The 25,587-nt window shown below is 36.7% G+C and overlaps 1 protein-coding gene across 1 annotated transcript in view; it reads right to left on the reverse strand.

The window, feature by feature from the left end:
* adamts3 (ADAM metallopeptidase with thrombospondin type 1 motif, 3) overlaps positions 1-25,587 on the reverse strand; it is a 101,386-nt gene that overhangs the window by 30,194 nt on the left and 45,605 nt on the right. The window contains 7 exon segments of the mRNA XM_051894888.1: positions 6,912-7,035; positions 9,417-9,550; positions 13,488-13,663; positions 14,555-14,700; positions 14,778-14,891; positions 20,958-21,090; positions 22,972-23,115. Of these exon segments, the coding sequence (XP_051750848.1) occupies positions 6,912-7,035; positions 9,417-9,550; positions 13,488-13,663; positions 14,555-14,700; positions 14,778-14,891; positions 20,958-21,090; positions 22,972-23,115 (971 nt within the window).

Below are 25,587 nucleotides of genomic sequence, written 5' to 3' on the forward strand. Positions count from 1 at the left end.
AAAATCTAATAATAAAAGCCACCAGTGGCCCAAAACATGGATTCTGAACAACTGAAGAGATGTTTCATATCCTCATTAATTGTTTTGTAACTGGACAAGCAACTATGCAATCATTGCTGTCAGACAAGGAATCATTATCAACATGCATGCAGGTTGGTTGAACAAGCAATAACATGATATGATATGCATTGTGACAATATTGTGACAGGCTTTGCACATAGTCACAGTTTCATGTAGGTGTAAACAACAAGCTTCAGTAGTATGAGAATTGTGCTGTGGGGATGTGCAGTGAAGCCATTACATCAGGCACACAACTGTTCCAAAGTCTGGGGTCGGTACGATTTTTTAATGAAGTCTCTTATGCTTACCAAGACTGCATTTATTTGATCAAACTAATACAGTAAAAACAGTAATATTGAGAAATATTTTGTAATTTAAAATAATGGTTATCTAATATATTTTATAATGTAATTTATTCCTGTGAAGGCAAAGCTGAATTTTTAAGCAGCCATTACTCCAGTCTTCAGTATCACATGATCCCTCAGAAATTATTTTGATATGCTGATTTCGTGCTCAGGAATCTTCTCTATTTATTTTATTATTTATTTTTTATTATTATTATCAATGTTTAAAACAGTTGTGCTATGTAATATTTTCGTGGAAACCATGAAACATTTTTTTCAGGATTCTTTGATTAACAGAAAATTCAAAAGAACAGCATTTATTTGAACTAGAATCTTTTTTCTTTATTTACAGAAATTTATTTACTGTACTTTTGTGATCAATTTATTGAATCCTTACTAAATAAAAAGCATTAAATTCTTTAAAAAAAAAAAAAAAGGGAAAGGAAAATCGCACTCACCCCAAATTTTCGAAAGCTAGTTTATATCTGCTGCAATGACAAAAATCTCTGTTACTGAGATGCAGATGTGGGCAGTCCTCAAACCAGAAAAGCTTAAAAGCTTAATGAAAAGCCCGTCATTAGATGTTAATCTATTCCTTTTATATTTTCCATATATCATTTATATTTTCCATATAGCAAATAAAATATGTTATTCTTTGTATTACAATATTTACGTATAATATAGCTCAGAAAAGGTTAAAAAAAAATCTTGAAAAATGTAAAGTAGGATAGACATATAGAGAGTATTGCAATTGTGCCTTTATTTTTATTTATTTATTTATTGGTCATTTAAACACAAAGTCATCTTATTATGACTCTTTGAACCCTTGCTGGGAAGGAAATTTCAAGGCTGGACTCTTTTAGAACTTTAATTGAATACCTCTGCACTACAGTACTGTTACCAGCCATAGTGACAATGTGCCAAAACATCATATAATTAAAACTTTCTTTGAAAATGCAATCACTGTGGGGGAATCTATTTATAAATGAATTCTGGTGTGAGCCTCAAGCTCCCACTAGGCTGCACAACTGGAAAACACCATTAAAAAGTAAAGTGATGGCTGCTTAAGGAAACCAATTAGATCACTACCATGCTTTCTTCCCTGACTGCTGTTGGCTGAATAATAATGACACCCCTCCCCCCAAAAAACATGTCTTTTCTGTGATGGGCAGCTGAAATAAAAGCTTCCTCTGCCTTTGCCCATAGCAGAGCATCTATTATGATCCCCTGGGTACAAAATGTTCTGGTGTTGAGTGATGTTGTTCAGTTCATATTGAATTCACTGCCAATGGTACTTGGCTCTCTCTGTCACATAATGTCAATGATAGAGATTGGCTAATCGCCATATAGTATGATCGGGTGAATGCATGAATAATAAAAGCCAGATCATTTGAAAGGAGTGAGACTTACAACAAAACCAGGATCCTCTCCTGCGTGTCTTGGGAAACTCAGAGACAGAATTTAAAAAGAAACTATATGCAGTTTGTTTGCAAAGTGTCGAGATGGAGTGGTAATTTAAGTCCTGAGGGAAGCTCTGTGAGATCATATAAATGCAATAAATGTTGTTTATTGTATCTTTGTGCTTACAGGCGAGCCAAGCACCTCCTGTGTCAAGCAGCCTGGTGGTCCTGAATGTTAATGTTCTTGGCTTACAATTTGACATGTATTTACTATCTAATTAGGGCCTAAGCACCGATGGTGTAAGAACCATATTGGAATTGTTCTATTTCTTCTTCTTTTTCTTCTTATAAATGAATCACATTTTTGAGGGCCTAAACATGCTCAAAAACTCACAAAACTTTGCACACGTGTCAGAAGTGCCGAAAATTTGATATAATTTTTCAGAATTAAAAATGGCTCGATAGCGCCACCTACAAAAATTCAACGAAGTGCCCCTCGCGCTACGTTTCACATACAAGTATGAAATTTGGTACACACATGTAACAACCCAATACCTACAAAAGAGTCTTGTTTTGGAGTAAAATCTGAAAACCAACAGGAAGTCAGATCATAGAATAAAGTCAGATATTTCGCCATGAAACTCGGGCAAGTTGTTGTAACTCGGGCAAACACAATGTCCGATCTGCCCCAAACTTCACATGTTTGATAAAAGTCTTAGCCTAAAGACATCTACATGGCAATGTTCAGTTACAGTCATAGCGCCACCTGCTTACACTGTGAATAACTATAATATTTGGTCAGTCTAATCTTAAGTCTAATATTCAGTTATTGTCAAAGCGCCACCTGTTGGCAGCAGGAAGTGTGGAACATCAAAATGAATTTGCTATTTTTCTCCTATATTTAGTTGCTTAAATGCATATCACCCTCTGTTCACTGTTTTCCTAAGGGCACCGGGTAGCGATGGCCCCGGGTGCGAGGGCCCTTTCAACGCTGCTTGCAGCTTTAATTCATATTGCATTTATTCCTGCTGTATATCATTCACCTTCACTTTTTGATTCACATGAGAGTGATGTTGTTTTTCACTGAGATTAATAGGAGGTGTCGCTGTAATTTACTGCACATCCCTCTAATGAAAAACAGCATTTCATATCATGTATCTAATTAGCTTTGAGAATATTGATTTTAAACAGACATTTATCCCCTGATACCTAGGAAACATAATGAAAACTCAGACAGCACACACTTAGAATATGTTTACACCTGGCAGTAACATCTGCCTCTGGTGATCTGATCACCAGTGGTCAGAAGAGACAGACCGATGTTTACACTTGGTAGTAACGTCTCAAATGTGTCTCACTTGTGACTGAATTTCATGGAGGATGATAAAGCAAAAATGCACAATATATACATTTTAATATAAGTTTTGACAGGTTAGTAAGTGATCCTTCACTTTTAAACTACAAATGCATTTTCATCTTAAATGTGGTTTGACCAATCTGATCATTACACTTTTTTAGCGCTGACCATAAACGGATGTTATAACAGGCATAAACCGAGTCTGAGATTTTATTGGATTAATTAGGACCAATGAAAAGACCTTTTTCCAACAAATGTCCCTTCTATTTCTAACCCACGGACGTGCAGTCAGTGCTTTATTTACATATTCAGACATTTACTTCCATATTCATAACATTCAGGTTGTCAATGAATTTATACTGTAACTCAGGGCTTGACATTAACTGTTTTACTCACCAGCCACTGTGGCTAGTGGTTTTCCAAAGTTAGTTGCCACTCAGCATTTTTACTGGACACAATTTTGACATTCATATCATGGGGAAAACTGCCATATAGATATTTTAATACTATCTCATATTTTGACAGCAGGTATATTTGCTGTCACTTTAAAGACCTGACGCACAGATCCATTATACAATTACACGTGTGCGCGCTTTGGGTGAGAGCACAAAATCTGCAGAAATGAGTAAACTTATGCGCAATACGTGCAATCCCACGCCAAAATTCAAGTGCTGTAACACCAACAATATCCATCCAGGACAAATGAAAAGAGCAAATAAGGGGAGGGTTTGTGTGTCAACTCGTTGTCGAAGAGATGAGAGAGTGAGGAAGGTAATGTGTATCTATTCAGCAGGAAAATGAGTATTGGAAGCATTTCAGATATTTCACGATCGATATATAAAGAAAAATCAATATTTCTGACAACACTACACTACATTGCACTTAGTTTATTATTTCAGATGCCTTCTTAAAAGACAATTGAAAAAAATTATATATTATATATACATTTAGAAAAAAAAAGTCTAGCTTTAAAAAAAATCTGGACCAAAGTAAAGCTATGACATCAGCTGTTCCATTTAGAGTTGAAGTACTATGACAAATTAATGAGAATGAGAAATATGAATGAACGTTCTCCAGTTCTCCAGATATAGGCAAAACCTCTAATTTGTCTGGTAAAGAATGAATGTAGATTGAGTGGGCCTAATGGACATTTGAGCATGGTCATTTATGTAATATACAGTGGGTACGGAAAGTATTCAGACCCCCTTAAATTTTTCACTCTTTGTTATATTGCAGCCATTTGCTAAAATCATTTAAGTTCATTTTTTTCCCTCATTAATGTACACACAGCACCCCGTATTGACAGAAAAACACAGAATTGTTGACATTTTTGCAGATTTATTAAAAAAGAAAAACTGAGATATCACATGATCCTAAGTATTCAGACCCTTTGCTGTGACACTCATATATTTAACTCAGGTGCTGTCCATTTCTTCTGATCATCCTTGAGATGGTTCTACACCTTCATTTGAGTCCAGCTGTGTTTGATTATACTGATTGGACTTGATTAGGAAAGCCACACATCTGTCTATATAAGACCTTACAGCTCACAGTGCATGTGTGAGCCTGAAGAGCTCAGAGACAGAATTGTGGCAAGGCACAGATCTGGCCAAGGTTACAAAAAAAATTCTGCTGCACTTAAGGTTCCTAAGAGCACAGTGGCCTCCATAATCCTTAAATGGAAGACGTTTGGGATGACCAGAACCCTTCCTAGAGCTGGCCGTCCGGACAAACTGAGCTATCGGGGGAGAAGAGCCTTGGTGAGAGAGGTAAAGAAGAACCCAAAGATCACTGTGGCTGAACTCCAGAGATGCAGTCGGGAGATGGGAGAAAGTTGTAGAAAGTCAACTATCACTGCAGCCCTCCACCAGTCGGGGCTTAATGGCAGAGTGGCCCGACGGAAGCCTCTCCTCAGTGCAAGACACATGAAAGCCCGCATGGAGTTTGCTAAAGATGGTGAGAAATAAGATTCTCTGGTCTGATGAGACCAAGATAGAACTTTTGGCCTCAATTCTAAGCGGTATGTGTGGAGAAAACCAGGCACTGCTCATCACCTTTCCAATACAGTCCCAACAGTGAAGCATGGTGGTGGCAGCATCATGCTGTGGGGGTGTTTTTCAGCTGCAGGGACAGGACGACTGGTTGCAATCGAGGGGAAGATGAATGCGGCCAAGTACAGAGATATCCTGGACGGAAACCTTCTCCAGAGTGCTCAGGACCTCAGACTGGGCCGAAGGTTTACCTTCCAACAAGACAATGACCCTAAGCACACAGCTAAAATAACGAAGGAGTGGTTTCACAACAACTCCGTGACTGTTCTTGAATGGCCCAGCCAGAGCCCTGACTTAAACCCAATTGAGCATCTCTGGAGAGACCTAAAAATGGCTGTCCACCAACGTTTACCATCCAACCTGACAGAACTGGAGAGGATCTGCAAGGAGGAATGGCAGAGGATCCCCAAATCCAGGTGTGAAAAACTTGTTGCATCTTTCCCAAAAAGACTCATGGCTGTATTAGATCAAAAGGGTGCTTCTACTAAATACTGAGCAAAGGGTCTGAATACTTAAGACCATGTGATATTTCAGTTTTTCTTTTGTAATAAATCTGCAAAAATGTCAACAATTCTGTGTTTTTCTGTCAATATGGGGTGCTGTGTGTACATTAATGAGGAAAAAAATGAACTTAAATGATTTTAGCAAATGGCTGCAATATAACAAAGAGTGAAAAATTTAAGGGGGTCTGAATACTTTCCGTACCCACTGTATATGCAAAGAACAAGGAAAGTTCAGATGCCCTTTACTTTTGAATGTGTTCGTCAAATAAATTTCTCAAACAGCTCGTTCATTCTGTGGTGTCAGAGGATGAGTGTCAAGAGTAAAAATGAAGATGTGAATACAGAATCAGTATTTCAGCTGGTGAGATTGTGGAGTGACAGACCTAATAAATGGCGTCAAGGAGGGGTTGTGAGAGTCACATGGAAATGACACCTCCCAGTGTGAAAAAAGTAGTTTATGTCGTACTACACGTTCAAAACTCACTGAATGAACTACAGCAGATTCAGACAGAGGAAGACTTAAAAATAAACTTCAGTTTGTGTCTCTCTGTGACACATATTAAAAGTCTGCATGATACAACCTCATACATCGAGACTTTCTTATTTACAGTACTACATTTTAAATCTCTGAATATCTATTATTGATTCTAACTGAATTCCAACTACAAGCTCCTCTGTTCTCGGTTACTGCATTACCTGCATACATACAGGACTACTGTATCACGAAGAGCTGAAATTAAATTTAATCTTGTAAAGCTTTTCTGAACCCAATCTTATAAATAGATAGATAGATCATGCAACTTTGGTAACAGTTCAACACACAATTTTCAAAGAAAAAGCATTTTTCACACTTCCCTTTGAATACTAAAATAATAATGCTTATTAATAAATTACTTGTTCGCAAAACTAATAAATGCATCAGGTGTTTCTGAGATGTCGTATCTAATATAATAAATATTGAAATCATATATCATCATATATCAATAATAAATATGTCTAAACTAATATCTCAATACATTTCAGCATTATCACTATGCTCATTTTTCCCCAAAAGTAAAGTGAACTCCAGTAGTGTCCTGAAACTAGAGGAATGGAAATATAAACTTAATGACAGGGCTGAAGTCCAGAATAAAGAAGTGCCAGATTTAAGTAAAATACTGTAAGTCAACGGACTAGGAAAGAGGAAAGTATCTTACCAGCTTTCTTGGGCACACGGGTGAAGGTTCCTTTCACAGTTCGGCAGTGGGAGTTGTCACCCCCACACACACCACACTTATCCTCCACCTTATTGGAGCCAATTTCCCTGTCACAGCCCACTTTCTGAAGGAGAAGGAGAGAAAGAAGGATATAAGAAAATAGGCAAGATGTACGATCAGAAACACTTTCAAGCTTTCATCTTTGGATATGTCTGCAACTAATATCAACTATAGTACTATAGATAGAACTTTGATGGTTTTGAACTATTTCTCATGTTGCTATTATTTCCACAGAAGCATAATCCTTAAGTGTCACCAAGGAATGGGTCTTTTTCTTTTGAAAGCACAAATGACATTGACAAATATGAGACACACTTCAGCAGTTTGTTGAACAAAACTTTTAAAAAGGTGCTAGATATCTGCAAATGAATCCTAAGGCCTCTGTATACTAGCTGACACGCTATCAATCACTTCCTTATCACTATTCATTGTCCATTCCATCTACAAAAATCAATGTACTTCTATCAACCCTATCCGGAGAGAACCATTCTTCAAACAACAATTATTGTGAAGTGGCACTCATCCTGTACACACTACACTGTGAGCTGACTTTGCTCAGAGACATATCACAGAGCCAACCCACAAATAAATTACAGGACTGTACAAGTGTGACAGATTTCTTAAAATTCATATTATTATATGTGAGACTAATTTTTTACCTATTCAGAAGTGTGCTATAAGTTTCTAATTGGCCTCACATGTCTCTGTGTACAGTAAGTCAGATTTCTATTTTAATGTCAGATAGGTAAAGTCCATTCACACTGCATGCTGCTGGTGTACGGCATAATTAGGCACAAACCTAAGGCAATCAATAAAAGGGCAAGATACCACAGACATTGGCATTGATATCTTAATAAATAAATACATAAAAAAGGTAAAAGCTGGAAGTAAGAAAATACCACTTTTGTGTTGGTGGGAGACAATGACCGGCCAATGTACTATATACAATACATTTTCAACTCTTTCCCCACCAGTTGCCAGCCAGTGCCAGCATTTTTGATCATTTTCACAAAGATTTCAATGACCCCCAGAATATTTTGTTGTCCAAATATCTGAACGTGCAATATTTCAAAAGGAAGAACAGAGCATCTGCTTTTAAATAACATTTTATTCTAGCTTCATGCATTGTTTTTTTAACAAGCGAAACATTTTGTCAAAGACTATGTCTAGATTGGATTCAGAATGATGATCAAAGCATAGATGCCACCCCCAAAACTTGCACAGTCCTGTAGTTCTTCCTGGGTCAACATTTCATTAGTTAACATTAGGCAGTTTTCATTTGCTGTTTAATGTTTGATGATCGCGTTATTTTACATGTGCGCAAGTAAAGCTTTTATCACTTGTTTCTGCTTCTTCACCTGTGTTTTGATCCGGATATTCTGTACTATTTCAGAAGATGCTTAGCTACCCCTACCGTATAACAGTGAAAACATGGATTGCCGGAAAATTCTATCAATGGCGGGGAAAGAGTTAAAGAGAATAATACTGATTCTGAAGGTGAGCCTAAGCCTAAGATAGCATGGCCATTAAATGCACAAGGACTGGAAATCTGCAGGTTCATTCTTGGCTGGCTGCTACATAACCTCTACATAAGTGCACAGGATTTTATCAATCAATCAAATCAATCAATCAACTAACCAACCAACCAATCAATATCAGACTGGTCTATTATAAGTGATTCTAGAGATAATCTAGTGGCTGGATTTTCCAAAGTTTGCAAAGTTCTTGGGGTTGCAGACTAATCGACTAGTCAAATTTAATGTACTGCCATTACGCTTTAAGCTTGATGTGCGCACACAGAAACATTCAGTAGCGCAGAAATGTATTGTCAGCACTGTTCTGTTATTTATTAATAAAATAGCTTAGAAACTGAAAAGTTCTAGCATATATTTCTTAGTAACTAAAACCCACAGCTTCACTATTAGTAGAGAGACGCTGCCAGGTAGAATAATTCACACCCGCGATCGCTCTCTCACTAATGCATTCATATAAATGTAATCTTTACTGTGCTACTTTATCTGTATCTGATTTAGAACAAGCAGAAATCTGTGAGAAATATAATGACCCATAGACAAAAGAACTGATAAAAATAAGCTGTTATAAGGTATAACCTTGTAGGCAGCGCTGTGTCATATGCCATAGCTGTGCACAAGGCGACCCACGTTTGAGTCTCAGCTCGAGGTTCAGGCTTATTTGTTCATTAATGACATCATTAGCGACTAGTTGACGTTGACTCGACTTCAATCACATAAATGTCGACTTTAAAAAATCGTTTTACCCCCTTATTGCACACCATTACATTATTGAGATCTTACTGAGAAAAACAATAATAATATTGTGTTTGAGCTAATTAAGTTTTACCACACTAGCGCCGGTTCTAATATCTGCAAAAGTAAGTATACAACAGTGAAATAAGTTAATGCATAATGAAATTCAAACACTTACCACACACTCTCCACGCACACAGATGCTATATGGGTCTTTATAAGAACATCTTGTGCCATCATGCACCAGCTGCTTCATGTAAGCCACGTCACCTGTTTCTTTCGACTGGCAATAAAGGTGACACCTTTTGTTGGCTGACAATATAGAAAGACATGAAGAAATATTATTTAATAAGAAAGGCCACAAATTACATTCCATACATTGTTGTCTGCTATAGTTCTATTAAGTTGTAAATAAATAAATAAAATTAATAAAACAAAATAAATAAAAAATAAATAAATAAAAAATATAAATAAGATGAAGTTATGAGAAATCAATAATAATATTCAACGAGTAAAACTGGTAATCATGCACAATGAATAGTGTAATATAATATTCAAGCAAAATGAAAATGAATGTGCTCTTTCATGTCATGATCTCCACAAGCTTTGAACTGATTAATTATTCACGTGCATAAAAAATTACTTGTGCTATTGTGAAAAATTATTTGGCAGCACAGGTCTGACATCTTACAACCGAACACTCTTGAACTTGTATAAAATACCATTAGAATAACTCCATAAAACATTAAACATATGCAAATTAGGTTTCACATTGCAACTGGCTGCTGGGTTCCAACCAAGTCAACAGAAAAAGAGCACAGAAGTTTACTTTTTAAAAGGACAGTTCAGCCAAAATTCTGTTATTATTTACTCACCCTCATGCCATACTGTACAGGTTTGGAACGAGGCTGAGTAAATGATGACAGAATTCAGCACATAGTCATGGAATGCAATGAAATTAATATAATGTCATATAGTGTCTGAATATTAACATGGTAATGTAGACAATATCAGGAAATCGTGAGCGTCTGATCAAGTAACTTAATAAATAATTATGAAGCATGCATTCACAATAGTGGGATTCTGTGGGATTAATTGTACCGCTTAATGATGCAAACAAAACTTAATTAATATGCTTGAGCAAAATCCTACTTCACCTTTCTGGATTTGTAGATTCCAGCATACAGACCACAATAAAAATGTGAGGCAACTAATGTCCGTCTCAGAAAACATATTTCATACTTTAAAATAAATGATTATTAAATGTCATGGAAGTTTTATTCATATATTTTTTCATACATTCATATTCATTAATTCATATACTTTAATTATTCTTGAAAGTTCATGGACTACTAATTTGTTAAGTGTTACATAAGGTTTGTATAATGAAAATATAATAAATGTATAATGAAAAACAATAAAAGTGTTATATATATATACATACATACTGTATATTAATCAGATTTTCATAAAGTGATAAACCGTTAAGGCTGCTGTTGTTTAGTTTGACAATATAGAACTACAGAAGTCCACAGTATCTGTGAAGGTGTCTTTTGTCACACATTAAGTGCATCTTATGTTTCTATACAGTAACTCTTAATTCTGTTTTTGACTGCTTGTGCATATATACTGTATAATTTGTTCTGGTCATTAAATTTGATAGGCTGAGAGGCCTTCCAGGAGTCCTATATATCACCAGTATCAGCTGGGACTGTTCACCACTTGTGGCAGAATTTCTCTCAGTGAGAAAACCCACTATAATTTTCAGAATTCTACTGTTGCTGTGTCACTGAATGTAGTTTTAAAGGCCAATTCACACTGCACTGACAGATGCCGACCAACGGGGACAATCACAAGATATAGTACGTCATTTCTCAGAAATTCCACAACCCGACAATTGGCGTTTCAGCATGTTCAGTCGTCGAAAACAAGTTCTGACAGATGCCAACAGAGGGGTAACACACTCATCCAACAAAACACGACTGTGTCTGTTGCCATCTGTTGGTGCAATGTGAATTGGCCTGAAGAGCTTTTCAGGCGAGACTGTAGTAATTTAAACCTCAAGTTGGCAGTTTATTTAAAAAGATGGTGCATATCTGAAATTGAGTTGTGAAGCCTGGCAAGATCTTCTGACATTTGCCCCTGTAGTGGTTAAAGATGAAATATATAACAAGTAATCTTTGGTCACGTTGGTCTCAATCTATTATTTGTTCTTGGCCAAATCATTTTGACTGAAGACAAAGTTAAGTTTCATAACTTGATATTTTTACTTAACTCCAGAGCAGGTTATGTTCCAGGATTAGTTCACTACAGGTACACGCCTCTCAGACTCAAAGGTATTCGGCGCATGGCTCTATATCAGCATGGCTGATTACCTGCGGCACGTGGCTGCAATCACAGCCATGTTGATATAGAGCTGTATTGCACTCCTGCTTATGTGATATTGCATTTGTATGCTGAATTGTGATATAACACTGCTGTCTTAAAAGAAAAAAAAAAGTACCTCACCTGTCCCTAAATTTTTTACTTTGTCCCTAAAAATGTATTCACACCAAATGTGCTGCTGAAATAAAGGTAAGCATAGATGGCATATGGACCAAATCCCCCAAACACAGTATCTACTTTATAATACAAGCTCAAAGATGTGTTTTTTTTTTTAAAAGTTGAACGGCTAACAGTGACATTTCTCACTGGCTTTAGTGTTGAACAATGTGAGTCAGAGATATATAGCAAGGGGCCCAAATGAAGCGACTGCAGTAAGTGCAAAGTTTGACAAAAGGCTTTAAAGAGACACTTTGTCAACTCATGAGTTAGGGCACTCTAAAGGCCTGGACAGCTTCTTGAGCCATACACACTGAGGAAATGCGTAAAGTTGTGATTCATCTTGTTGATTATCGAAGTAACAAAGACATTTTAAAAATTCTTATGGAAGAAAAATACTTACAGAACAAGGCTGCTGAAAAAGTTGGCATGCACTTTTCTACTATTACAGTGCTCGGCCCGATACCAAGCTCGTGTACTCGTAAAAATACCCCCGACACCAAAGGCCGATACCTCGCGTGACATAAAGGTGCGGTCACACTGCACTTCCATTCAAACGCATGCGAATGCATCAAACCGCAAACTCAAGCTCATGCGAAAAATTTCGCATCATTTCGCTGCGTTCCAAAGTTCAAGTTTGGTGAACTCTGACCTGCGAATTCGCATCACGCGAAGACGTGCGACCAGTAGAAGATCGATTCGTCACGGCATGACCTCTTGGCTGAATTAAAAGAATGATATTTTTGCAGTAAACTCGGGTAGGTTCTGTATTTTTACATTTTGAATGTATTACTTTAAGTTATGTGTTGAATTCATGTTTATAAAAAAGTCGCTGTAGACCGTGACGTCATATCACGACCGTTACAGCATCCGAAGAAATTTCGCACGTTCAAAGTCTAGTGTGACCGCGGCTTAAGTGACAGAATTTTCCGTGCACAGAGACACTGGCGGCAGCAGGGGATACAATGTCAGCCTCAGGGGTGTGGAAATACTTCAGAATTAATGATGACAACCCACACATTGCGGATTGCATGCTTTCAATCACAAATTCGTTATCATTAGTGAAGGCGGGATAGGCGGAATCGCTCTGAATGACACACACCAGAAGCGCTCTCTCTCACGTGCGCGTTCTCTCTTTCATGCGCGCGCGATCAGTTCTCCTCGCGCCAGAATGGTCAAATGCACACATATTTATTAATAAATGTATACATGGTAAATAAACCTACTGTATAAATAAAACAAGTTTATTTAATTTGTATCTCTATAGTATTTGTATTGTTTGTACATTTCTTTTTATATAACAACAATTATATATATTGGCAATTATGCCCTTTGAAGGTTAATGGACACTGTGAAATTTTCTTTAAGTTTGTGACAAGCACATAAAAGTTATTACTTTTTTCATTAGAGTAATAATAAAGAAGCTGTCCTACATTCATTAGTCTCACTGTGTTGTGCTTGGAAAACTGCAACATCAAAAAAAAAAAAAAGAGAGAGAGAGAGAAATTAATAAATGTATAGGCATTGGTATTGGCGAGTACCAGAAAAAAAGTACTCGGTACTCGTACTCGGTCCTTAAAAAATGGTATTCGTGCATCCCTAGTGCTCTTGGAATGTAACTCAGCCAATCAAACTCGAGAACCCAGAACTAACTATTATATAAATATATTTCCCCAAGTTACACTGCCCTAAAATCTGATGAACTCACCGTCTGGATGTTCGTAGGGAAGCCAGTGGTGTTTAGTGTTCTGGTATTCAAAGTGTGAGTTGCGATGTTGACATTGCTGAGCTCTGAAGTCCTCGAAGTGTTTGGGGCAATCATCAATGTTACACAGCTGGTACTCATAGTTCACCCCTGGACAGTCCTGTCCTCCATTAGATGGACTAACAGATAAAAGATAATAATCAAACAAAGTACTTTAAACATGATTTAAAAAGCAGTCAATAACCAAAGTTAATCTAAACAGTTCAAATGAAGTTAGCACAAACTGATATCAGAAAACATCCATAGCTTCTTTCACCAAATAAAATATTAAGATCCAGATTCAGAAAAGCTAAGCAATGTTTGGATGGAATGGCAACCAATTCAAAAGATAGATTAAATTTTAAGAACAGTTTAAAACTGCAGCTTTTATCACAAGCCTCACTTTGAATTTTCATCATGCATACTTTCTATAAGTGCAAGCATCTGTTCAACTCAAATGTTGTTTAACAGGTCCTTGACAAACGCTCCATAAAACTAGCACACTAATGTGCTGGCATTAAAAAAAAAGCTAAATTCATGGTTTTCCTGCTGCAAAAGAAGACCCCTTCTTCAAAAAGAAAATTACACTTAGACAGCAAAGACGGCAGCCCCATCTGATTAAAAACACCCTGAACAGATGTTTCTCAATAAAAGAGATTTGGGGATGTGAACAGGTAATCAGATCATTTCAGGCTTTTATAAAATCTCTATCACTATGAGAAAAATTAGCAGGCCCAATGCAGAGTTATATTTGATGTGGCTTCAAATATTAGTTATTGAGATAATACTGAGATAAAGGGCAAACTAACCTTACTGAAGAATGCAAAGGTTGTGATTGACCTTTCATCTGATTGGATAGAATCAATCATGTTAACCCCTGCTGCCTGTATGCTTTATTTCTAGACAGATAATTCTTTTCATTTCTAAGAAATTGCAGACATCCATATAACTGAATCTGATTATGGAAAGTACACTAGGGTGCCAGTGATTTTCATTAGTAATCCTGACTGAGAGTACAGTAGATAACATACACAGGGTTGTTGCACTGGCGAGTTCTGAAGCGGACGCCCGTCCCGCAGGAGCGAGAGCATGTGCCATACTTGCTCCAGACACCCCAGGCTCCATCTTGCTTCACTTGGTTGGCATTCTTCCACATGCAGTGACCTTTGTAGCACCACTATGAGGGGAAGGAGTGAGACAGAATCACAAAACTGGACAAAATAGGCACAGCAAAACATGGACATATGAAATTACCTTCCCAGGTGCACATTCAGTCCCGTCCAATGGTGGCCCTTTTTTGGTCTTGCAGAAGTAAGGGTTATCTGGATGACTGCACCACAGCTGCTTGCATGGATCAAATGTGCGAAACTGAAGAGAGAGAAAAGTGGCCATGGTTGGATGCTTGGCATTTTAAGAGAGAGAATTAAATGGCAAGACATATTTAAAAGAATTTTGAACTTTTTTGGCTAAGCTACAATTCCACCAGAGATAAGCCCTGACAATCTTTTCCTCTTTGGAACGTGCTCAAGCTCAGATTCAATATATATATATATATATATATATATTTTTTTTTTTTTTTTTTTTTAAGGAAGAGCGAGAGACTGAATTAATTTTCCCTCTTGAGGCTGCCAGTGCCACTCTGGAGCTAGTGTTACTGCTAGACACCCAGGAAATGAATCTGAGAACATAAAAGAGAATAAAGACTTTTTTTTTTTTTACTTGAGTTTTCTGTTTACTGCAAAAGACACAATCTGAGTCTTGTGAGATTACAAAACAAAAAGAGTGCATATTTTCAGTCCGAAGGAAAGAATAAGTATACATCTATATTTCACTTAATGGGAAGTGGAGAGCAAAATTTACCTCTCAGTTACTGTTCACCATTTTGCACACAATACATAAAAAGGATTTGAGGTTATGAGTATTTTATTTATCTTTAAAGTGTTAGTTTACCCAAAAATGAAAATTCTGTCATTAATTACTCACCCTCATGTTGTTCCACACCAGTAAGACCTTCGTTTATCTTCGGAACACAAATTAAGATATTTTTGTTGAAATCCAATGACTCAGTAATTGCCAGCAAGACAATTTCAAAGCACTTTCAAAGCCCAGAAAGCTACTAAAGACATATTTAAAACAGTTCATGTGAGTACAGTGGTTCAACCTTAATGTTATGAAGCGACGAAAATACTTTTTGTGCACCAAAAAAAACAAACAAATAATGACTTTATTCAACAATATCTAGCGATGGTGAACCACTGTAGTCACATGAACTGTTTTAAATATATCTTTAGTAGCTAATGGGCATTGAAAATGTTAATTATCTTGCTGGCAATGCAGGCCTCACTGAGCCATCGGATTTGATGAGCCATCTTGATGAGCCATCTTGATGAACGAAGGTCTTACGGGTGTGGAACGACATGAGGGTGAGTAATTAATGACAGAATTTTCATTTTTGAGTGAACTAACCCTTTAAGGGATATTCCTCCCAAAAATGAAAATTCTGTCATAATTAACTCACCCTTATGCCCCACACAAGTTTCTTTCTTCAGTGGAACACAAAAGAAAATATTTTGAAGAATTTTGGTAATAAAACCGTTTCAATTCCCATGAATTTCCATTGTATTTTATGTCCATACAATAGAAGTCAATGGGAACCGAAACAGTTTACTGTAACAACATTCTTTAAAATATAGCAGAAGAAAAAGTTGCACAGGTTTGGAATGACATGAGAGTGAATTTTCATTTTTGGTTCCACTATCCCTTTAATTCACCTCAGCTGTGGTTTCTTACACATTTGTTTGTGGGTTTAAAGCACATGAGATGAAAACTTTAAAATGCGATTTGACTATTGGTCACAATCAAACAAATTACATTTATTTTCAAATGAAACAGGGTAACAGTCATTTATCACTAAATTTAGGAGGTTTGATTATGACAAATGTGAATATGAACACAACTAAAGTAAAGATAATTTTAGGAATGACAACGTTGTCCACTGGAGGCTGATACACAGCTGGATTTCTGTTCACTACTTTTTCTTTTGATTAAACACAGCAGGAGAAAGTGGCATATGCATTACAATGTGAAGGATTGAAAACACGGTCATTTGCAAGATATTTTTTTTCTATTTACACAGAAATGTAAACAAATAATTAAAATGGCAGTCTGACACAAGACTGGGAGAGGAAACTAATGGATGACAGATGAAATACAAGGTTCATCTCTAAGCTCTGTCCTTGCAGAGCACTGCTTATTTGCAATGCCGTGTAGAGTAGGAAGGTTCAGAGATATGGTTAATAAATGGACGGATGTGCCCAAGGGAGAAGCGGCAGTATGTTAAAGGCATGGATGGGAAGGATAGTTTCTGTAAAATGAACTTACATTTAAAGCCTCTAACAAGTCCCTTGGCAAGCAGCTGGACTAAAGGATATCAGCTGTCTGCTCTGTCACTGGCTTTATTTTACCATAGGTGAAACCAATTTGGATTACTATATATATATATATATATATATATATATATATATATATATATATATATATATAGGTGCTGGTCATATAATTAGAATATCATCAAAAAGTTTATTTCACTAATTCCATTCAAAAAGTGAAACTTGTATATTATATTCATTCATTACACACAGACTGATATATTTCAAATGCTTATTTCTTTTAATTTTGATGATTATAACTGACAACTAAGGAAAATCTCAAATTCAGTATCTCAGAAAATTAGAATATTACTTAAGACCAATACAAAGAAAGGATTTTTAGAAATCTTGGCCAACTGAAAAGTATGAACATGAAAAGTATGAGCATGTACAGCACTGAATATATTTAGTTGGGGCTCCTTTTGCCTGAATTACTGCAGCAATGCGGCGTGGCATGGAGTCGATCAGTCTGTGGCACTGCTCAGGTGTTATAAGAGCCCAGGTTGCTCTGATAGTAGCCTTCAGCTCTTCTGCATTGTTGGGTCTGGCATATCGCATCTTCCTCTTCACAATACCCCATAGATTTTCCATGGGGTTAAGGTCAGGCGAGTTTGCTGGCCAATTAAGAACAGGGATACCATGGTCCTTAAACCAGGTACTGGTAGCTTTGGCACTGTGTGCAGGTGCCAAGTCCTGTTGGAAAATGAAATCTGCATCTCCATAAAGTTGGTCAGCAGCAGGAAGCATGAAGTGCTCTAAAACTTCCTGGTATACGGCTGCATTGACCTTGGACCTCAGAAAACACAGTGGACCAACACCAGCAGATGACATGGCACCCCAAACCATCACTGACTGTGGAAACTTTACACTGGACCTCAAGCAACGTGGATTGTGTGGCTCTCCTCTCTTCCTCCAGACTCTGGGACCCTGATTTCCAAAGGAAATGCAAAATTTACTTTCATCAGAGAACATAACTTTGCAGCAGCAGTCCAGTCCTTTTTGTCTTTAGCCCAGGCGAGACGCTTCTGACGCTGTCTGTTGTTCAAGAGTGGCTTGACACAAGGAATGCGACAGCTGAAACCCATGTCTTGCATACGTCTGTGCGTAGTGGTTCTTGAAGCACTGACTCCAGCTGAAGTCCACTCTTTGTGAATCTCCCCCACATTTTTGAATGGGTTTTGTTTCACAATCCTCTCCAGGGTGCGGTTATCCCTATTGCTTGTACACTTTTTTCTACCACATCTTTTCCTTCCCTTCGCCTCTCTATTATTGTGCTTGGACACAGAGCTCTGTGAACAGCCAGCCTCTTTTGCAATGACCTTTTGTGTCTTGCCCTCCTTGTGCAAGGTGTCAATGGTCGTCTTTTGGACAACTGTCAAGTCAGCAGTCTTCCCCATGATTGTGTAGCCTACAGAACTAGACTGAGAGACCATTTAAAGGCCTTTGCAGGTGTTTTGAGTTAATTAGCTGATTAGAGTGTGGCACCAGGTGTCTTCAATATTGAACCTTTTCACAATATTCTAATTTTCTGAGATACTGAATTTGGGATTTTCCTGAGTTGTCAGTTATAATCATCAAAATTAAAAGAAATAAACATTTGAAATATATCAGTCTGTGTGTAATGAATGAATATAATATACAAGTTTCACTTTTTGAATGGAATTAGTGAAATAAATCAACTTTTTGATGATATTCTAATTATATGACCAGCACCTGTATATGTATATGTATATATATATATATATATATATATATATATATATAAATATATATATATATATATTTCATGTTATTAAAGTTGGCATTAAATGGCAATTCACCCTGTCTATATTCTAAATGCAAGTTATTGGCCTTATTGTGAACAATTCGTCTGTTTTCCAATCAATCATTTTTTCCAGTTATACCTCAACCGTTTCTTATAACCGACGCCAGTTCGTATTCAGATCTGTCAGATAAAAGGATCTGTCTGTACTTCTGTTTCATCATGATTTCAATACATATAAATTAAAGGAATAGTTCACACAAAAATGAAAATTCTAATTATTTACCTTCATGTTCATCCAAACCCAGACTGTATGTCTTTCTTTCTTCTATAGCTATCATATAGTTTTAAAAGACTTGTAACATAGCTTTTATGATTTTATAGCTTTTCATGATAAAATTAGGGTTATTTTTTACACCCTTTTCAAGCTTCAAGGCCTCAGTCAGCATCAGTGTTGGGGGTAACACATTACAAGTAACTTGAGTTACGTAATCAGATTACTTTTCCAAGTAACTAGTAAAGTAGCACATTATTTTTTCAATTTACAAAAAAATATCTAAGTTACTTTTTCAAATAAGTAACACACGTTAGTTTTTTACATTTATTGACTGACGGCTCTCCTGTCCACATGTTGAGAGAAATAAAGTGAAGAGGTGTTGTGTGCGCTGTGTGAACATGATGGTTATTGTAGTTCTAGACTAAATGCGAACATGCATTTACTCATCTCACTTGCACGAAAACACAGAAAAACAGTGAAGTGAAATCTCAGAATTTTACGCAAACCTATAATAATGAATCATATTAAATTACACAAATATACTTTATGTATTTAATTTCACTTTATTAACCAGTGTCTTTGCTGCTGACCTTCAATGACCTAATTCAACCATACTAATAAGCAAAAAATACTTTAGAAACATTTGGAAATAAGAGTGTTGAACTTCCTTCTCCTGTATCCTATTCTTCTTTAATTCAGAATGGCAGCACAGCTGAAAGGTTTGTTTGAGCTGCGCCCTCTACTGTACAGGTGTAAATATGCATTTCCTTCAGCCTGAGGCTTATTCATTTCACTTTTGGTGTGGAAGTGCCTTAACATTTGCCAAAAATATTCTTATTTTGTTGTTATTAAAAAACAAACAAGCAAGCCCAGCCCAGGAGAGAAAAAGTAACAGAAAAGTAATGTAGTGCATTACTTAAAAGTTACTTTCCCCAACAGTGGTCAGTGTTTACTGTAATTGCACATAAAACACAATTAGAACAAACTTCAGAATTTTCATTCAGAATGTTCTTTTTTTTTTACTTTTGTGTTCCACGGAAAGAAAGTCATACGGGTTTGAAACAATAGGATTGTGAAAAAACTGTGATTAGATTTCATGCATGTGCCAAACGTAACTCATCGCAGGTTTATAACAGATATGCTTATTAAACATTTAATATAAATACATTGTCATGGAATAAAAGAGGAAAAAGCTTTGCTGTTAAAATCCCTTTTTTGTACCACAAACTCCTCAGAGGGCTAATTAAAATGTCACAATGCAGACGGGAGAAGCAACAGTTCCTGACAAATATTTTGTTTATAAGCCCATTACAATCTAATTGTTTCTATTGACACTGACAATTGGGCCACAGAGAGCCAACTGTTTAAAGCATGATTAGTGAGTCATAGAACATTTCATGAGGATGTGAGTTTTTTTGTCGGACTATGGTGTACAGCTTGGCACAGATTGTTTAGGCATGGCAGAGGGCTGGGAGGAAGGATCACAGCATGTTGCTCTTGTTTACTAGTGTTACAGCCTTTGATGACAGAATGCCAAACATCTTGCCATCTGCTGGTTCTCAGTGTCAGGCCATAAACCAGGTGTGAGGCTCTTTTCCCTGACACTGTACCTGTGATTGGGACTTTTTCAGAACCTATTCATTTCACACTTGAAAGCGTTTAGAGCCGAGGGTTTTTGGGGGTTAGGAGAACATAAAAAAAAAAATTAAAAAAAAGAGTAATTCAAAGGCCAGAAACCAATAGTAAATTATTATGCATGTCTTTCTTTAAATGTTCTTAAGTGAAACTTGGCTTAGAAATATATAAAAATATTTGAAGCACTTCCAGCTAAAAGACCTTGGACAGAGACCTCAATGAACATTCGTTAAAATACAAAATATTTAGAAGATTGGCTTTTTAGTGCTTGGTTTAATGACTGACATTTATCAGATCTGTCAAGGGAGAATACAGCCTCCAGCTACACTCACTGAAGTACAGATTTTGTATCCAACTCCAAAATCGAAGCGACACTGCTCATCCATGGAGTAATTGATGCCGGGAAGTTCAGGGAGCTGCGGCCAATCATGTTTGAAGGGGTCATCCAGCAGGCAGTCATATGAACTGTGAAAAACAAACAAAGTTGCAGCAGCTGTTTGAGTAAACCCAATAAAGGTGTTTAATGAATGGCCCTTTAAACTTTGGAAGCCACTTTTAAAGTTTGCTAGCAAACGTTAAGCCTAAATTGGACAGTATGATGTATAGAAAATGAAACTCATACATTCTAGATGATTCTTGTGATTCATATCATTGAAGCGGAACTCGTTTTGAACCCTCAAGGAAAGAACTGAATCAATCGCATTTCCTAATATCCATTCAGTAGATAATTTACAATAAATGTTCAAAATCATGAAGTGCTGAGTGAGGCCAGGTCATGCTGAGAAAATACTTTCAAACTTTCAAACCACGAAGAGATTCTGAACTTCAAAAGCTCTTTAGGAGGCTTCCTTCTACCACTGACTAATTTTAACTTAGGCCAATGATGAGCTCCTCAAGGATTCTGAGTAAAAGTAAAGCCTTTTATTATCAGAAATAAATCTGTGTCTGCTCTTAATCATCAGCATTTCTTCATGAGCACTATTCAGGTTAAAGGTGATGTGAGAGCTGAGAGTAAAACATGATCACACAAATCTACTGTATTGGTAAACGCAGATGCAGGCCCCATTTGCTTCTGAAAACGAGTTGATTTTCTTGGTGTGAATAGAAAAATCATTCATTCGACGCTACTCAAAAGCTACCGAGAATAGTGACCACTTTAAACTCAATAGACAACGGTGAAAAGGCTTTTCCTGTCATAGAGAGCTACTCAACATCTCATTTGTATTGGCTGCAGTAAGTTGCCAAGATTCATAGGTAATTTATATCCCATCAGCCCTTGGCCATGATGGGATTAACCCTGAACATGGAGCAGTATATAAATTCAAAAATCCTTAAGTGGCACTAGATCTTCTGAACTGACTGAGTGAATCAATGAGGGCTCAAATGAATAAATGACCTCAAATTGAGAGGTTTATTACAGAATTCCAGCCCAGAACCTTTAGCCCAGATCATAGTGTAACAGGTCTCAGATGAAGGCAGATTGCTATTGGATCACATCATCTCATTAATTGCTGTTTTTTTTTTTTTTTTTTCATTGACAATTCATATTCACACAGTAACTGTCACAATCTTTCCTTAAAGGTGAAAAATAAAACGTCTGATTTGGTTTCATATGTTTTTGTCCATATAATGATGATATCAGTGTATCAATATATCTCTTCAAGAAAAAAAGTTTTAAACTTTTAGCATTATATAAATAATTATCTAAAGAATGACTTTAAAGTGTACCGGGTGCAGAACGAGCCTGTGAAACAAACCGTGAATGGCCAAATGTGTTTTTTTCTTTCAGCAAAAGTATCCATGCAAATTAAACAGCAATCTCTTCTGATATGCTGTATTATTCCTAAATTGTCAGGCTATTAGGAGGTTCAGATTCAAAACAGACATTAAAAAAGAGCTCAACCTCATTTATATAGTGCTTCTCATAAAAACAGAACCATTGCATGAGGTGATTAGTTAATATGCTGCTGAAGGAATGGAGCAAACACCATCATCATCATGGCTAAAACATCAATTACAGGTTGCTTTAGAGTTAATCCCTGTTGGTCATGTTGTCTGTAAACTGTCAATATCACAGCAGTCTACTGACCAGTTAAATTAAAGCCCTTATATCTTGCACTTCTTCTTTCTCACACCAAATGACCTATTGCTGACTCTAATTCAGGTAAACAAACAATCAACTGAACTTGAGGTGAAACCAAACAAAGCACAGCTCCAATTAAAACACAGGCTAATATTTATGCTATATAACCCATAAGAAATATTTATCATAGGCATACCTGTGAAAAGACACATTTCCATTTAAAATATGCACATAAGTTCAAGGAGAGAGAAGTGTGAACTCACTGAATATATCTCTTCAGCTCTTGGCCACTGCACATCGACCAGTGGTAGCGATGGAAGGCTGCTTGCACCAGAGGGGCCATGACACTTCCCATGGCTGTTTCGTCACCACAGCGGTTGCCCTGACCGTCATGCTCCATTCCCAATCTACAGATAAGGCATGATTATGGTAAGCAGGAACATTTGAGTGCAGCAATGGCCAGAAGTAACATTTTCTACCCCAGTTAGCATAGTTATATCTAAATGGAGACACATCCCTGGCACCTCCCAACATCATTAATGGGTATGAAATTACAAAAAGACACTGTGACCTAATCAGGCGAGACACAAGAAAGCAATGAAAGCTACATTATTGATGCTAATCTGAATCTTTTGCCAAACTAGCTGTGTTGGTTATTTTTGCAGTATTGCAGGGGGACACTGAAATTTGATTGGACCAAAATCCCATTCCTCATGTATATTCATGAGGATCAGCCTAGGACAGATTGATGAATGCTGAAAAACAAACAAATACTACTTCTAAACATCTAGACTTAAAGGATTAGTTAACTTCAGAATTGAAAATTCCTGATAATTTACTCACCCCCGTATCATTCAAGATGTTTATGTCTGTTTTTCTTCAGTCGAAAATAAATTAAAGTTTTTGAGGAAAACATTCCAGGATTTTTCTCCATATAGTGGACTTCACTGGGGACCAACGGGTTGAAGGTCCAAACTGCAGTTTCATTGCAGCTTCAAAGGACTCTACACAATCCCAGCCAAGGAATAAGGGTCTTATCTAGCGAAACAATCAGTCATTTTGCACTAGCTCTGCGATCCGCACACATGACGTAATCACGTTACAATGGTCACACGTGATGTAGGCGGAAGTACCGATCCAGTGTCTACAAAGCGAACGTGCAAAGACCAAGTCAAACGGCCTTTACAAAAAAAGGTAAAACAATGATTTCGGACAATTTTGAAGTTGGAGGAGAAAACGAGATGGAGTTTTTCGCCCTGCTGAGGTACTTCTGCCTACGTCACGCGTGACCTTTCCAATGTGATTACGTAATGCGTGGCGCATTGCAGAGCAGTGCAAGATGAGCATTTGTGGTTAAAAAGTATATACATTTTTATTTTTTTTTAGAAAATGACCGATCGTTTCCCTAGATAAGACCCTTATTCCTCTTCTGGGTTCATGTAGAGTCCTTTGATGCTGCATTGAAACTACAATTTGGACCTTCAACTCTTCAAATTTCTTTTTGACTGAAGACATAAACTTCTTGGATGACATGGGGGTGAGTAAATTATCAGGAAATTTTCATTCAGAAGTGAACTAATCCTTTAAGCTACACTTAAATCTGTTAAATCTTGTTTTTGAAAGAAGTCTCTTAAACATTTCTTATTATAATCTATGTTGAATCAGTTATGTTGCTTAATATTTTTGTGGAAACCATGATTTTTTTTCTTAATTCTTAAAAAGTTGAAAAGAACAGCATTTAAAAAAATATATAAATATTTTGTATCAATGTAAAAATCTTTACTGTCACTTTTGTTTGAGTTTGTCAATTTAATGTGCCCTTGCCGTCTTTCAAATCTTACCAACACAAACTTTTGAATGATAATGTATGCTGGTCTGTAATATTGTATATTTCAGCATAATATACACTGTGGTAGAGATGCATTTATTAATATATTTCTCACCAAATTTTTGAAGACACCGCTCTGGAGCATCACTATGCAACTCATGTTTCATTGTGAATCATCACTCCACACAACTCTGCTGAACCACTCTGAATCAAGCTTCCCATATTCTACCAAAAACTTCATTCTGTCTTTGATGTTTTTCTGAGACAGCAATGGCTATTTAAGTTGTGCATTTGCTTACATTTTGATAATTTCCTGACCAATAATTTGTGTTTAAGACAATTAAAAGATTAGTGTTTAGCCATTTTGGGCTTGGCCCCAATTTTTTTGTGTGTGTGTGTTGTGGGTGTGGGTGTGTGTGTATATAAAATTCTTACATTACTAATGTCAAACAGAAGGATATGTTTGCACAGTGATTGGTATGGAAAGAGGAAGGACAGAGGCTTAAGAAGGAATCAATTCTATGTGACTGCCAGCCAGAAAATGACAATCTCAAAGGCCCTGACATCTCGCTTTGTATTTAATAAAATGTTATTTCAGTCTGTGGTAATGCCAAACTGAATAAAAGACTATCAGTAGGATGGTGGCAAGATGCAGAGTAATGATGGGTTTCCAGTCTTTGTGCTTAATGAAAACTGGATAAAGGCATTTGAAAGAAAGAGATAAACAGATAGAAACAGAGATGTTTGAGAGGGTGAAGTCCTGAACAATAGTTCCAACATGGAGAAAAAGATAAGGAGGTTGACTCAATGACTAATCTGTGTGTAGGTGATGGGTTTTTTGAAACCCTTTTGAATGTTAGATGCCTACAGACTTTAAGCAACTGTTAAAAAAAGGAATTGAAGTTAATCTACAAAAGGGAACAGGCAAGACTGATTAGGTTTGCCAAGACAGTGACTAAGGACTCTCAAATATGAGCTCAAAAATTAAAATGAGGGATGTTTTGAACAACGTGAGAGAGTGACTTTACATCAAGGAGCATATAAAGACAAA

Source organism: Ctenopharyngodon idella, chromosome 5 (assembly GCF_019924925.1).
Source record: "Ctenopharyngodon idella isolate HZGC_01 chromosome 5, HZGC01, whole genome shotgun sequence".
In the NCBI taxonomy this organism is placed as follows: Eukaryota; Metazoa; Chordata; class Actinopteri; order Cypriniformes; family Xenocyprididae; genus Ctenopharyngodon; species Ctenopharyngodon idella.